At 36.0% G+C, this 16,866-nt stretch overlaps 1 protein-coding gene across 2 annotated transcripts in view; it reads right to left on the bottom strand.

Annotated features, from left to right (window-relative positions):
* The window catches only part of LOC101893360 (uncharacterized), a 51,026-nt gene continuing 34,160 nt past the window's right edge, over positions 1 to 16,866 (bottom strand). Inside the window, exons 4-5 of one of the 2 annotated variants that reach the window (XM_005182453.4) lie at positions 6,315 to 6,476; positions 1 to 3,131 (exon numbers count right to left, since the gene is read on the bottom strand). In XM_005182453.4, coding sequence (XP_005182510.1) covers positions 3,015 to 3,131; positions 6,315 to 6,476 — 279 coding nt within the window. In that variant the 3' untranslated portion in view covers positions 1 to 3,014. The remainder of the gene's footprint in view (positions 3,132 to 6,314; positions 6,477 to 16,866) is intronic. The other variant, XM_059129467.1, reaches the window with a different exon arrangement.

Below are 16,866 nucleotides of genomic sequence, written 5' to 3'. Positions count from 1 at the left end.
TTTAGGATTAGTGTTGTTTTTTGTTTTGTAGTTTTTGTTTTTTTTTTTTAGAGTTACAGTTTTTTTTTTATACAGAAAAAGAGGCACAGCTTGTGTTTGGTTTATAAAAAAACAGTGGTTTGGCATTTCCAGCTAGGGATTGGTGTACAGTTTTCTCAGGATAAGATTTAAGTGGTTTCGAAAAATGTGCAGTTTTAAGAAAGGCGAGCAAATAAAAAAAGAGAAGAATACTAAAATGCTTTTTTGAATTTTTAATACAGGAAAAATTAATAATTAAAATAATAATTAATTTATAAATAAAGATGTTTCGTCAGAGGCACTATTGCACACAATTGCACACACAAATTGGGCATGTCTTGCCAGCTAAGATTTTATTCCGAATTCGGTCGGAATCTATATTAAAATTTCCGATTCTGATTCCGAATCCCTTTCGATTACGGTACAAAAGTTGTATGGAGAAGTGGTCACTGAAATCGGAAAGTTTACTAAACCGCTTCAATTTCTATAAGAAATATAGAGAAATGCTAAAAAAGCAGCTTTAATACCCTCCACCATTTCGAAAATTAAAAAAAAAAAAAATTCGTAGATAAATACCACCTTACAAGAGGCCTATACGAAGACCTGTTCCTTCATAAGTAATTTTTTGTCATAGGCTGCAGTATCCTTTACGAAGTTCAATTACGAAATTTGAAATAATTCTGGTAAAAAATATCGCTAATATATCAAAATACCAAATGTTGACAGGTTCCATTATGTGGGGGCTATACGAAGGCGTGGATCTGCACAGACAATTTTTTGTCTTCGGCTGCAGTATACATTACGAACTTAAAATATAAAATATTAAACAATTCTGGTAAAATATGTCGTTAAAATCATTAAAATTCCGAATATTGGGAGGTATCGTTATATGGGCCATACGAAGACGTGGACCTGCACAGACAGTTTTCTTTCTTAGGCTGTAGTATCCATAACGAACTTCAAATACCACATTTGAAACAATTCCAGTGAATAATGTCGCTTAAATGTTCCGAAAAAAGGAAGGTATCGTTACATGGGGGCTATACGAAGACAAGAACCTGCACACACACTTTTTTGTCATACTTTGTGGTACCCATTACGAACTTTAAATACGAAATTTGAAACAATTCCGGTTAATTATTTCGCTCAAATCATCAAAATACCGGCTGCAGTATGTCAGAGGCTGTAGTACCCTCTACGAACTTCAATTACGAAATTTGAAACGATTCTGTTGAATAATACCGCTAAAATCATTTAAATACCGAATATCGGGAGGTATCTTTAAATTGGGGCTATACGAAGACGTTGACCTGTGTGCGCGATTTTTTGTCATAGGCTGTAGTACCTATTACGAACTTTAAATGCGAAATTTGAAATAATTCCGGTCAAAAATATCGATAAAATCATCAAAATACCGACTACAGGGTGAGATGAAAAAATGTGAATAAATCTATTGTGACTATTGTGACGTGCCATCGCTCGTTACTCGTACCATCGCTGGTAGCGTAGTCCGACTTCAAGGAAATGGACGGAAGAAAACAGCAACATCAGAAATTGCTTCGCTTGGCCGAAAGTGGTGAACTACCGAATTTGGTTTTGTCCGATGAGAAATGATCGTGTTTACTTGCCAAAGAGGTCAGCTGAAAATGTGAACCTTCGGTTGGCCACCAGACCTCAAGCGCCAGCCATGGTGATGATGTGGGCCGCCATAACAGACGATGATCGCTCTCCGCTAGTATTAATCGACCGTGGCATCAGAATAAATCCCGAATATTATCGCGAAAATATTCTGGAGGGTGTATGAAAGCTTTGTGCACGCAAACATTTTGGCCGCAGACCTTGGACATTCCAACAGGACTCAGCACCATCGCACTCAGCACGAGCCACCCAAGAGTGGTTACAAAATGAGGTTCCTCGCTTCATTTCCAGAGCACAATGGCCACCAAAATCTCCGGATACCAATCCGTTGGACTATTGTGTCTGAAGTATTTTGAAAAGGAAGGTTGGCACTAAAATATACCAAAGTGTTAATCAACTCAAGCAAGCGCTTCGCCGGAAATGGACGAAATTACCACAGAGCAACATTCGGGCAGCGTCTAACGGTTTCATTGGCAGTTTGAAGGCCATTCGAATGAATCTAAGCTTACTGAAAAATTTGATGCTATTTCCGACATTTTTTGCTTTCATTCAATAAAATTTAAAAAAAAAATGTAAAAATTATGGCGCAGTTTTTTTTATCTCATCCCGTACAGACGAAGTCGCATTGGAAGACAATATTGAAGCGTTTTCTTTGTGAGATACCGGCCGAAATGTTGGAAAGCGAATGCCAAAATTAGACAAAACGGGTGGATCATTTGTGGCGCAATCACCGTCAACATTTGCATGGAATAATCTTCAAACATTAAATTAATTAAATATCAAATCAAATAAAGATTTCATCCATTTTCTAATTTTTTTTGAGAAACTTTCCTTTGACTTTTAAAGAATCACGATATCCTCTGGCAACAGTGTACGTTTCACATTAAAATCAATTTATCTTAATACAATATAAAAAAAAACTATAAAAATTTAATAGTACAAAACAGATAAATTTTATATTTAAAAAAACATAATTTATGGTTTCTAAATTATTTACATAATTATGAGATTTGATTTTTATTCAATTATTTTGTTTTTAGCGAAAAAACAAAATAATATTTTAAAATATAAATGCTTGTATAATTTAAATAAGAAAAATTAATTAAAACCAATAAACAAAAAAACAATTTGAAAACAATATAAACAAAAACAAATGTTTTTCATTAAAAAAATACATGTGATGTTTTAGTTTTGTTTTCATTATTATAAATATGTTATAATTTATAGATTTACATAAAAATGTTTTTACATATATATTTTTTTTTTAAATTAATTTTTGCTGTTTTTTTTTGTTAAAAGATAACAATAATTTTAATAATATTAATAGTTATGCTAATATAGCAGCAGTCTTGCTTGCGCTACACTTGTATATCGATTAGTTTGCCATCGTTGCCAATATCGGTGAGCAGAGTTTCCGACAATTCTTTGCGCGCTTTTTGCACCACCCAAAACATCAAGGCTATGCCACAGACAACCTGTAATTGGAGAACAAAAATATTAGCAGAATGAAATGAATAAAAAAAATATCAATGGTTAATCATTTTAAATGGGCACGAAATGTCGAAATATTGTACGATATGTTGAATAATTGAATAGTAACAAAATATAAAGCATACTTCAAGGCGTTATTAAACGAAAGAAATGCTAAAGTTAATGTAATTATTGATTAAGTGGTAAGACAATGAAAGGAAAAACAATTAAAAATTAAGCTAAGTTCGGCCGGGCCGATCTTTTTATGCCCTCCACCATTCGGAAGGAAGTTGAAATATCTCAAAAAAAAATTCCGTCAAAAATACCACTCAAATGAAAATGTTTATATGGGGGGCATACGAAATCGTGGAGCTGGATAAATCATTTTTTTGTCATAGGCTGTAGTAACGATTCCGAACCTCAAATAAAGGGGAGCTACAGTTGTATGGGGCGATATATTAAGACGTGGACCAGTATAGAAACTTTTCCGCTATAGGTTATAGTATCCATTACGAACTTCAAATACGAAATTTGACGCAATTCCGGTGAATGTCGCGAAAATCCTGAAAATACCAAATATCTCGGGGTAGGGTTATATGGGTGCTATACTAAAACGTAAAGCTATATAGACAATTTTACCCCCTGGCAGAGGAATGTCTATATAGGCCCACGATATCATATAGCCCACATACAAAGTATGCCCTGTTATTCGATATTTTGACGATTTTATGGACATTAATCACCGGAGTTGTTTCAAATTTCATATTTAGAAATTGTAATGGGTACTACAGCCTATGACAAAAAAATACGTATGCAGGAACACGTCTTCGTATAGGCACCATATATCAGTACCCCCCTATATTCGGTATTTTGACGTTTTTAGGTACAATATTTAACGAAATTGTTTGAAATCTCGTATTTGAAGTTCCTAATAGGTACTACAGCCTGTGACAGAAAATGGTCTATTTAGGTCCAGGGCTTCGTATAGCGCCGATATAACGGTACCTCCCTATATTCGGTATTTCGATGATTTTAGCTACATTATTTACCTGATTTTTGTCAAGTTTCGTATTTGAATATTGCAATGGCTTATGACGAAGGTTGCAGGTCTATAGGTCTTCGTATAGATCCCAATACAACGGCTGTATTCGGTATTTTTAAGATTTTAAAAGAATTTTAACGGATTATTATTTGTTTATTTTTTTGAAAATTTCCAAATTTGTTCCAAATGGTGGAGGGTATTCAAAGTAGTCTCAGCGCAATTTTTTCTGCTTGGACTAAGGTAAAAGATCCAATGGCAGGAAGTTAAGTATCACATTGAAAACAGATTAAAAAAATGCTCTTGAGAGCTCAGCTTGTCAATAGTAAGTTTGTGGTTTTTTGCACGATGGTTTGTTTAGGCATAAGCCTGAACTGGGCTCAATTACATGCCACCACGCAAGACAATCGTAGGACTTGACGGACAAGACCTCTGTGGTATACACTCAATGTACGACACGCGGTCTGAGCGTACTTCTTCCCTACGGCGTTCCAGAATACGTTCCATTTTCAACAGCTGGAAATTGAGCATCCCATTGAAAGCAGATTAAAAAGTGCTCTTGAGAGCACAATAGTAAGGTTGTGTAAGGTAGTGTTTTTTTCACGGTGGCTTGTTTAAACAAAAGCCTGTCTTGGGCTCAATTGCATGCCACCACAAAAGGCATAAGTCTGGACAGGCAAGACCACTGTGGCATGTACAACTCGCGGTCTGAGCGTCCCCAGCTCTTCCCCAGGGCGTTCCATTTTTCGTATGCTACTTGATGTCCCAGATCCTGTTTAAACACCGATCCAGCATCCAGTATGGAAATAATTGGGTTCCAAATCTGATATGATATGATTATGAACTGCCCCAACAATCACAGGGACAACAAATTTGCCCAGAGAAATTTAAAAGGGTTAAAAGTAAAAAAATAACAAAACAAAAAATGAAGCATACTTTTAGGCTGATGAATGCAAATGTGGAAACAAGACTAACGATTTTAATATGTATTATTATTTTGCAAACAAGGAATGACATCAATGTTTTTTTTTTATTTGTTTCATTGAAACAATAACAAAACAGGTATTCAAATATAACCTGGGTTACGGGTTATTAACGTTTTGTTTAATATTTTTTTTGCTGGCATTGAAGATTTGGAAATAAAATGCATTCTGTTTGAAAACTTATTTGAGTTATTTAAATGAATGTCAATATCTTGCTCGTAAGCAAGACCTATATAAGGTCGGCTAAGAATACTACTCTCTTTTAAGTTCAAATCACAATTATGCCTTTTAACAAATAACTTAGATGTCAGATGGGCTTACTTTCTGATACCATGCTTTTAGGATACATGGCCTACATAAGGTCGACCGTCCAGTAAGCCCATCTGACAACAAAGGGTTTGTTCCAGAACTTTCAAGAATCTACTAGTGTTGCAATTTTCGCCGATATATAAAGGGAAATCGGTTACAGTTGTAAAATCTTTTACATTCTTGCAGTTCTGGAACAGACCGCCGCCAAAAAACATTTTGTTATTTAAAATTCAAAGAAAGTGAAGTCAAAATAATTCAAAACTACTAAAGATGAGAATACATAAAACGCTTTTTTGACTGGCTTAATTCATCGGCTAGCTTCTTCGTAGAGGAACAAAGGAGTTTTGGGTTGACTTTATTCGATTTTTGCCAACCTCCTTTGTTCTTTTCCGATGAAGACAGCCAATGACTTAAGCCAGTCAAAAAGGCGGTTCATATGTTCTCACCTTAATTATATTGTAAAATTGTTGTCAAAAAAAAGTCTTCTTGGCCGCCGACCTTGATAAGCCCTTGGCCTTGATAAGATATGTATTTTTTTAAAAAAAGGAACCATTACGTTTTTTTTTGCATAACTTATTGTTCTATATATTTTTTTTTTTTTTTTTTTTGGAAATTTCTACACGACTGTTGCTCAAGTTCTTCATGACTTTCGTTTCGAATCTTAATTGATTTAAATTAACAACAATCAATTATCATCATTTATTGTTGTTATAGAACAAAAACGACAAAACATGCACATGAGCTGTTGTTTGTCGTACATATGTATGTATGTCAACATATGTATTTATCAAACATTTAACTTTAATGGCTTTCTACCTCCCCATGTGTATAGGAGGGCGGGAATTCGAGCAACTTACCTCAACACCAAAACTAATGTAACCAGTTATCGCTGTCCCATGATTATTTAGTACCTCATGCATTGACCTAAGGGTTGAACCCAAATAAACGTTGATTAATTGAGCTGGCAGCAGACCCAGAAATGTTGCCGTATGATAAACTTTGGGGTTAATAGTGCTAACCTGTAAATAAAAACAAAGTTAATTAGTATAGCTAGGGGTTTTGGGAAATTGATGGGTGGTGTGGGTAGATTGGTTATTCCACCATATGGCCAGGAGACAATACGGCAAATAAAAGGATATTGTTTTAGTTATATAAATTAAAAGGGTTATTTGCAGGTACAGGGTGAGATGAAAAAACTGCAACCAATTTCAGACTTCTGTCAATTCTAAGCCACTCGTCCGAAAGCTGTTAAAATTATTCCAGTGACAGCTCATTATATTTTTTACAAGCGTACAAATGCATTTTGGTGAGAAAAAAAGTTATTCGTGATGGAATTCAAGCGTGATAGTGTGATTTCTTTATTTTTGGCTGGAAAACCACAAGTCGCTATCGTTAGAGCACTCCAGCATTTAAATCCGAATAAATCTTTTGTGTCTCGTACCATCGCTCGTTACCGTGATACTGGTAGCGTAGCCCGACGTCAAGGAAGTGGACGGAAGAAAATAGCAAGATCAGCAGAAATGGTTCGAAATGTAAGTGGCCGAAGAATAGCTCGTGACCTGAACATATCGCAATATTCCATTCGGCAAATATTGAAAAATGAGCTCGGGGCAAGGCCATTGAAATTGCAAAAAATAGGCTCAAAAGAGCTAAAGAGTTGCTTCGCTTGGCGGAAAGTGGTGAACTGCCGAATTTGATTTTCTCCGATGAGAAAACCTTCGTTGTTCAGCAGTTTGTAAACAAACAAAATGATCGTGTTTACTTGCCAAAGAGGTTAGCTGAAAGAGTGCAAATTCGGTTGGCCACCAGAACTCAAGCGCAGGCCATGGTGGTGGTGTGGGCCGTCATAAAGCCTTGGGCACGCAAACATTTTGGCTGCAGACCTGAGGATATAAATCAGTCAGCACAACGGACTAAAATTTTTTAACTTGTTTTTTTTTTATTGTCTCATGTTTTTTTCAGGGTGGTGGATATGAACGTAATGTTGGTTATTGAACTTAACGCCGTTTTGACTTGTCTAGTAGCTTTTTTTCTTATTTATTTGTTTTCTGTTGCTTCTCAAGGTTGAGGTTAGGGTAAACTACAAAAGAAACCCGACACCGACCGCTATACCCATATCATTCACCTGTGTAAATTATTTTTTACAAACAAATTTCATTACGAGGCAATAATGTCAGTTGTTACGCCGATACACTTGCACACACACACACACCTGATAACAACAAACGAATAATTGAAATGAAAACGGTTTCTGGTGGTCTGGGTCATTTCATAGTTTTATTTCAATTTTTTATTCTCATTTTGAAATTTCATTTTCAAATATTTAATAAAAAAAAAACAGTAAAGAAAGTCTTAAAGTTGGGCGGGGCCGACTTTATGATACCCTACACCACTTTGCTAATTTAGTAGAGCTCCGCATAACAATTAAAAGTTTTTATGGGAGAATTCCATCATACACGCTATGATTATAATTGTAATTTAAAGTCCAAAGGACTAAATATGCCGAAGCATTTGAATCTTTTGATTTCGGACATGTATTGCCCATTTGGTGCAAAATTAATTTGAAATAGGATAAAGATATATGTGGGAGTTATATCGAAATCGGAACCGATCTTAATAAAATTTAGCAAATATATTTCTGAGCTGTATTTGATATGTTTCCCTGAATTCCGTTGTTACGGAGTGCATATTACGGCTGTGGGTAACAAATATAACAAATCGGATGAACAATATATATGGGAGCTATAGCTATATCTGAACCGATCTTCACCAAATTTGACATACTAGCTTCTAGACGCAATTTGGTCGTAAGTGCCAAATTTCATCCCATTTGGGCAAATATTAGATGTTTGGTGCACAATAAAAGGTAAATCGGACGAAGTTATATATAGGAGATACATCCAAATCTTAACCGATCTCGATAAAATTTAGCAAATGTATTTCTGAGCTGTATTTGATATATATCCCCAAATATTGTTGTTACAGTGTGCATATTACGGCTGCGGAGGACAAAAATAACAAATCGGATGAACAATATATATGGGAGCTATAGCTATATCTGAACCGATTTCGATCAAATTTGACATACTTATTTTCAGGCCTAATTTGGTTGTATGTGCAAAATTCCATACAATTCGCGCTTATATTACACGTTTGGTGCACAATAAAAGGCAAATCGGACGAAGATATATATGGGAGCTATATCTAAATTTTAACCGATTATCTTCAATTTCAATAGGGTTCGTCCTTGGGCCAAACAAATGATTTGTGCAAAATTTCATCTGGATAGCGCAATAAATGCGAACAGTACTTTGTTTACAAAAATACATGGACAGACGGATGGACGGACATGCCTAAATCGACTCAGAATGTGATTCTATGCAGATCATCAAAAGGAACTATGGGTCTATCTCGTTTCCTTTTGCCTGTTACAAACAAATGCACAAAGACACAATATCCTGACCACTTTGTGGTGTAGGGTATAAAATATTGAAAATTGAATTGAAAATATTGACCCTTTGTGGGAGAGCTGCCACGAGGGGTAGACGGATATCTATCATCTTCACAACAGTCCGATATATTCCATCTTTACAGCAGATCTTGTGTTAGTAAAAATAATAGGATGTGTGAAGGGAACCGGATGCTTATTTCGGATTTTATAAACATTTTGGGTATTCAAAACGTTGACCCTTTGTGGGGGAGGTACCAGAAGGAATGGTCCGATCTCTACCATCTCTATAACAGATCTTGTGTTGATTGAAATATTGAAATGTATCAAGTCTGAATGGAATCGGATGTTAATTTCGTGTTTTATGAGCTTTATGGAAAAAATTTTTACCCTTTGTGGGTGAGGTACTAAAAGGAGTGGACCGCCATATACCACCTTAACACCAGATCTTGAGTTTATTAAAATATTGGGATGTGTGAAATTTGAAGACAATCGGATTCTTACATCACATTTTATAGGAGTTGTAATTATTCAAAATGTTGACCCTTTGTGGGGGAGGTAATAGATGGAGTGGAGCGATATTGTCAATTTTCGCACCTGACCTAGAACTGATGCAAATATAAGGATTTGCAAAGTAGGAGCAAAATCGGAATATCCTATATCTTTCTGTGCAGAAAATACATTTTTTGAAAATTTCGACCTTTTTTGGGGGAGTTACCAGAAGGAGTGGACCAATACATTCCATCTTAACACCAGACCTTGGGTTAAAAAAAATATTAGGATGTGTGAAATTTTAAGACAGTCGGATTCTTACATCACATTTTATAGGAGTTGTAAAACTTTGACCCTTTGTGGGGGAGGTACTCGATGGAGTGGACCGATATTGCCCATTTTCGCACCTGACCTAGAACTGATACAAATATTAGGATTTGCAAAGTAGGAGAAAAATCGGATTATCCTTTCTCTTTCTGTGCAGAAAATACTTTTTTTTTTGAAAATTTCGACCTTTTGTGGGGGAGGTACTAGAAGGAGTGGACCAATACATTCCATCGTAACACCAGACCTTGGATTGATAAAAATATTACGATGTGTGAAATTTGAAGACAATCGGACTCTTACATCACATTTAATAGGAGTTGTTATTATTCAAAAGTTTGACCCATTGTGGGGGAGGTACTCGATGGAATGGACCGACATTGTCCATTATCGCACCTGACCTAGAACTGATGTAAATATTAGGATTTGTAAAAGTAGGAGCAAAATCGGATAGTCCTTTCTCTTTCTGTACAGTAAATTTTTTTCTTTTTTTGAAAATTCCGATCTTTTGTGGGGTAGTTACCAAAAGGAGAGGGCAGATAGTGCCCATCTCCGAACTCAATCTAAGTTTGATAATAATATTACATTGTACCAAATTTGGACCAAGTTGAATACTCCCGTCGAGAGTTATCGTGCGCACCAGCCAGACAGACAGATAAACGGACGGACAACGCTAGATCGACTCCAAATGTTCTGAAACGGATTTGGTCCAAAGAGACCTAGAGTCATATTATATTGCCTCTACTGTAACTAACTCACTATTCCTTACTTACACTATTAAAACTTACTAGACATCTCTGATTTAATCCAACTTCTTTAATTCACAATTCCTCTCCGAGAAACTTACTGTTATATTCCCACTCTCTCTCTCTCTCCCTCTTGCTCTTAAGCAGTCATGTTCTCCAACTCCTCATTAACTCCCAAATTATTATAAATAACATATTTTCATGCTCATCAAGTTCAATTGTAGAATATTTACCTTTGTAATACAATGTAGTTTGTTTAAAGTTCAGTTCTTAAAGAGATCTCAAATTGGAAAGTTGTATAATTATTTATCGGTTAAATATTAAGTCTTTAGCCGAAATAATACATTTTTAATAAAATATTAAAATACAACTTAATGTGTTTTATTACTAAATCATAAAACATAACTCTAGGGTCTATAACCCGTAATTTCGATGAGGCACGTTTTGGCCGTATCAAATGATATATACCCTCCCTCTCTAGCCATATGGCTGAGGCTATAAAATATTCCGAGGCCTCACAAAGCCCACCCCCCCCTTATTTTACACATTGATAAGTGTAACTAAATATTTTTGAAATGCAAATTTAATTGATATTTGATTTGGCTGCTTGTTATTTACGATTTGTGGAATTTCATGCCAGTCGCTAAATATTTCCTTTCAACAACGGAAAACATTGTTCGAGGGGTAGTTGTATTGCAAAATCCAATAAGTTCAGATTTAAAAAAAAAAAAAATAAATAAATTTATATTAATCTCATTTACAATAACTTGTTGGAAATAATTAGCAGCTGAGCTTTTGCTTTTGTTGTTACATATTTTATCATCTTTTGAGGCGTAAAAAAATTGACTTTGTAAATATCTGAAAAAATAAATAATCGTTTGTTCACATTTGCGAGAAGTTAGTGGAGAGCAACTCATCTGAAATGTATCCATGTCAATTAGTTGGGTAAATAAAAAACATATTTTGTACCAGATGTATTGGAGTTTAAAATAAAAAGCGGAATGTATAGACATTTTCAGAACATTAACAAGTAAAGAAATTCTTAAAGTCGTGCAGGGCCGACTTTATGATACCCTACACCACTTTGCTAATTTAGTAGAGCTACGCATAACAATTAAAAGTTTTTATGGGAGAATTCAATCATACACGCTATGATTATAATTATAATTTAAAGTTCAAAGGACTAAACATGCCGAAGCATTTGTATCTTTTAAATTCGGACTTGTATTGACCATTTGGTGCACAATTAATTTGAAATCGGATAAAAATATATATGGGAGCTATATCCAAATCGGAACCGATCTCGATAAAATTTGGCAAAGATATTTCTGAGTTGTATTTGATATATTTCCCTGAATATCGTTGTTACGGAGTGCATATTACGGCTGTGGGTAACAAATATGACAAATCGGATGAACAGTATATATGGGAGCTATAGCTACATCTGAACCGATCTTCACCACATTTAACATACTAGCTTCTAGACTCAATTCGGTTGTAAGTGCCAAATTTCATCCAATTTGGGCAAATATTAGACGTTTGGTGCACAATCCAAGGTAAATCGGACGAAGTTATATATGGGAGCTATATCCAAATCTGAACCGATCTCAAAAATATTTAGCAAATGTATTTCTGAGCTGTATTTCATAAATGCGGAGGACAAAAATAACAAATCGGATGAACAATATATATGGGAGCTATAGCTATATCTGAACCGATTTCGATTTCGATTTTGCACCGTACGTGCAAAATTCCATACTATTCGGACTGATATTAAACGTTTGGTGCACAATAAAAGCCAAATCGGACGAAGATATATATGGGAGCTATATCTAAATTTTGACCGATTATCTCCAATTTCAATAGGGTTCGTCCTTGGGCCAAACAAATGATTTGTGCAAAATTTCATCTGGATAGGGCAATAAATGCGACCTGCATTTTGTTCACAAGAATACATGGACAGACGGACGGACAGACGGACGGACATGCATAAATCGACTCAGAATGTGATTCTATGCAGATCACCAAAAGGAACTATGGGTCTATCTCGTTTCCTTTTGCCTGTTACAAACAAATGCACAAAGACACAATACCCTGACCACTTTGTGGTGTAGGGTATAAAATATTGAAAATTGAATTGAAAATATTGACCCTTTGTGGGAGAGGTGCCACGAGGTGTAGACGGATATCTATCATCTTCACAACAGTCCGATATATCCCATCTTCACAGCAGATCTTGTGTTAGTAGAAATAATAGGATATGTGAAATATGAAGGGAATCGGATACTTATTTCGAATTATATAACCGTTTTTGTTATTCACAACTTTGACCCTTTGAAGAAGGGGATGACCCCATTCCAGAAGGAATGGTCTGATCTGTACCATCTTTTTTAGCAGATCTTGTGTTGATAGAAAAATTGAGCTGTATGAAGTTGCAATGGAATCGAAAGATAATTTCTCGTTTTATGAGCTTCATGGATATTCTACATTTTTTCCCTTTGTGGGTTAGGTACTAGAAGAAGTGCAGCGATATATTTCATCTCCACAGCAGATCTAGTGTTAATAGAAATAATAAGATGTGTGAAATAAGAAGTGTGCATGGAATTGGATGTTAATTTCGCGTTTTATAAGCTTCATGGATATTCAATATTTTTACCATTTGTGAGGGAGGTACTTGATGGAGTGGAGCGATATATATCACCTTAGCACCAGCACTCGAGTTTATTAAAATATTGGGATGTGTAAAATTTGAAGACAATCGGATTCTTACATCACATTTTATAGGAGTTGCAATTATTCAAAATTTTGACCCTTTGTGGGGGAGGTACTTGATGGAGTGGACCAACATTGTCCATTTTCGCACCTGAACTAGCTTTGGCGCAAATATTAAGATTTGCAAAGTTGGAGCAAAATCGGATAGTTTATTCTCTTTCTGTGCAGAAAATATATTTTTGAAAATTTCGACCTTTTGTGGGGGAGGTACCAGTAGGAATGGACCAATACACTCCATCTTAACACCAGACCTCGGACTTTTACATCACATCTTATAGGAGTTGTAAAACTTTGACCCTTTTTGGGGGAGGTACTCGATGGAATGGACCGTCATTGTCCATTTTCGCACCTGAACTAGCTTTGGAGCAAATATTGGGATTTGCAAAGTAGGAGCAAAATCGGATAATCCTTTCTCTTTCTGTGAAGTAAAATATTTTTTTTTTTTTGAAAATTTCGACCTTTTGTGGGCGAGGTATCAGAAGAAGTGGACCGCTATATTCCATCTTAACATCAGACCTTGGATTGATAAAAATATTAGGATGTGTGAAATTTGAAGCCAATCGGACTCTTACATCACATTTAATAGGAGTTGTTATTATTCAAAAGTTTGACCCATTGTGGGGGAGGTACTCGATGGAGTGGACCGAAATTGTCCATTTTCGCACCTGACCTAGAACTGATGTAAATATTAGGATTTGCCAAGTAGGAGCAAAATCGGATAATCGTTTCTCTTTCTGTGCAGTAAAATATTTTTTTTGAAAATTCCGATCTTTTGTGGGGAGGTACCAGAAGGAGAGGACCGATAGTGCCCATCTCCGAATTCGATTTAAGTTTGATAATAATATTACAGTGTACCAAATTTGGACTAAGTTGAATACTCCCGTTGAGAGTTATCATGCGCACCAGCCAGACAGACAGATAAACGGACGGAAAACGCTAGATCGACTCCAAAGGTTCTGAAACGGATTTGGTCCAAAGAGACCTAGAGTCATATTATATTGCCTCTACTGTAACTAACTCACTATTCCTTACTTACACTATTAAAACTTACTAGACATCTCTGATTTAATCCAACTTCTTTAATTCACAATTCCTCTCCGAGAAACTTACTGTTATATTCCCACTCTCTCTCTCTCTCTCTTGCTCTTAAGCAGACGTGTTCTCCAACTCCTCATTAACTCCTAAATTATTATAAATAACATATTTTCATGCTCATCAAGTTCAATTGTAGAATATTTACCTTTGTAATACAATGTAGTTTGTTTAAAGTTCAGTTCTTAAAGAGATCTCAAATTGGAAAGTTGTATAATTATTTATCGGTTAAATATTAAGTCTTTAGCCGAAATAATACATTTTTAATAAAATATTAAAATACAACTTAATGTGTTTTATTACTAAATCATAAAACATAACTCTAGGGTCTATAACCAGTTATTTCGATGAGTGCGCACGTTTTGGTCGTATCAAATGATATATACCCTCTCTAGCCATATGGCTGAGGGTATAAAATATTCCGAGGCCTCACAAAGCCCCCCTCCCCCCTTCATTCTACACATTGATAAGTGTAACTAAATATTTTTGAAATGCAAATTTAATTAATATTTGATTTGGTTGCTTGTTATTTACAATTTGCGGAATTTCATGCCAGTCGCTAGATATTTCCTTTCAACAACGGAAAACATTGTTCAAGGGGTACTTGTTTTGCAAAATCCAATAAGTTCAGATTTGAAAAAAAAAAATAAATTTATATTAATCTCATTTACAGTAGGCTCGGATTTCAACAAACTTGTTGGAAATAATTAGCAGCTGAGCTTTTGCTTTTGTTGTTACATATTTTATCACATTTTGAGGCGTAACAAAAATTGACTTTGTAAATATCTGAAAAAATAAATTATCGTTTGTTCACATTTGTGAGAAGTTAGTGGAGAGTAACTCATCTGAAATGTTTCCATGTCAATTAGTTGGGTAAATAAAAAACATATTTTGTACCAGATCTATTGGAGTTTGAAATGAAAAGAGGAATGTATAGAAATTTTCAGAACAATGAATCCCACTAAAAAGATGACCACACAAGTGAGAAACACTCTGTCGCCTCTCACCACCTATAGAATTACTTTGCTTATCTCCTATATATTGAACTGAAAATCGGCGCGAAATTCTATTCAACGGAAAGCATGTTTCTCGAGCGATAATTCCTCTAATTACAGGTTGAGATAAAAAAACTGCAACAAAATCAAACGCCATAATTTTTACATTTTTTTTCCTAAATTTTATTGAATGAAAGCTAAAAATGTCGGAAATAGCATCAAATTTTTGAAAAAGTTTAGATTTGTTCGAATTGGTCAACTTTGGCACGAATTATGGCTTTCAAGTGGCCGATGAAACCGTCTCACGCTGCACGAATGTTGCTCTGCCGTATTTTGGTCCATTCCCGGCGAAACACTTGCTTGAGGTGATCGACACTTTGGTATTTTTTAGTGCCAACCTTGCTTTCCCAAATACTCTAGACCCAATAGTCTAACGGGTTGGTATCCGGAGATTTTGGTGGCCATTGTGCGCTGGAAATGAAGCGAGGAACCTAATTTTGTAACCATTCTTGGGTGGCCCGTGCTAAGTCCTGTTGGAATATCCAAGGTCTGCGGCCAAAATGTTTGTGTGCCCAAGGCTTTAATACACCCTCCAGAATATTTTCGCGATAATATTCGACATTTATTTCCGGCGAAGTGCTTGCTTGAGGTGATCAACACCTTGGTATTTTTCTAGTCCCAACCTTGCTTTCCAAAATACTCCAGACCCAATAGTCCAACGGAGTGGTATCCGGAGATTTTGGTGACCATCGTGCGCTGGAAATGAAGCGAGTAACCTAATTTTGTAACCATTCTTGGGTGGCCCGTGCTAAGTCCTGTTGGAATATCCAAGGTCTGCGGCCAAAATTTTTGCGTGCCCAAGGCTTTAATACACCCTCCAGAATATTTTCGCAATAATATTCGTCATTTATTCCCGGCGAAGTGCTTGCTTGAGGTGATCAACACCTTGGTATTTTTCTAGTCCCAACCTAGCTTTCCAAAATACTCCAGACCCAATAGTCTAACGGGTTGGTATCAGGAGATTTTGGTGACCATCGTGCGCTGGAAATGAAGCGAGGAACCTCATTTTGTAAGCATTCTTGGTTATCGCGTGCTGAGTCCCGTTGGAATGTCCAAGGTCTGCAGCCAAAATGTTTGCGTGCCCAAGGCTTTACTAGAATATTTTCGCGATAATATTCTGATGCCACGGTTGATTAATACCAGCCGAAAGCGACCATCGGCTGTTATGGCGGCTCTCACCATCACCATGGCCAGCGCTTGAGTTCTGGTGGTCTACCGAAGGTGCACATTTTCAGCTGACCTCTTTGGCAAGTTTCATTTTGTTTGTTTACAAACTGCTGCACAACGAATGTTTTCTCACAGAAGACCACCAAACCAAATTCGGCAGTTCACCACTTTCAGCCAAGCGAAGCAACCCTTTAGCTCTTTTGAGTCTATTTTCTCTATGTTGCGGTGTAAGTTCTTGCACTTTTTGGAATTTCAATGGCTTCACCCCGAGCTCATTTTTCAATATTTGCCGAATGAAACATTGCGATATGTT

The sequence above is a fragment of the Musca domestica genome, unplaced genomic scaffold (assembly GCF_030504385.1).
Source record: "Musca domestica strain aabys unplaced genomic scaffold, Musca_domestica.polishedcontigs.V.1.1 61, whole genome shotgun sequence".
In the NCBI taxonomy this organism is placed as follows: Eukaryota; Metazoa; Arthropoda; class Insecta; order Diptera; family Muscidae; genus Musca; species Musca domestica.
This window is presented reverse-complemented; position numbering and strand designations above follow the sequence as displayed.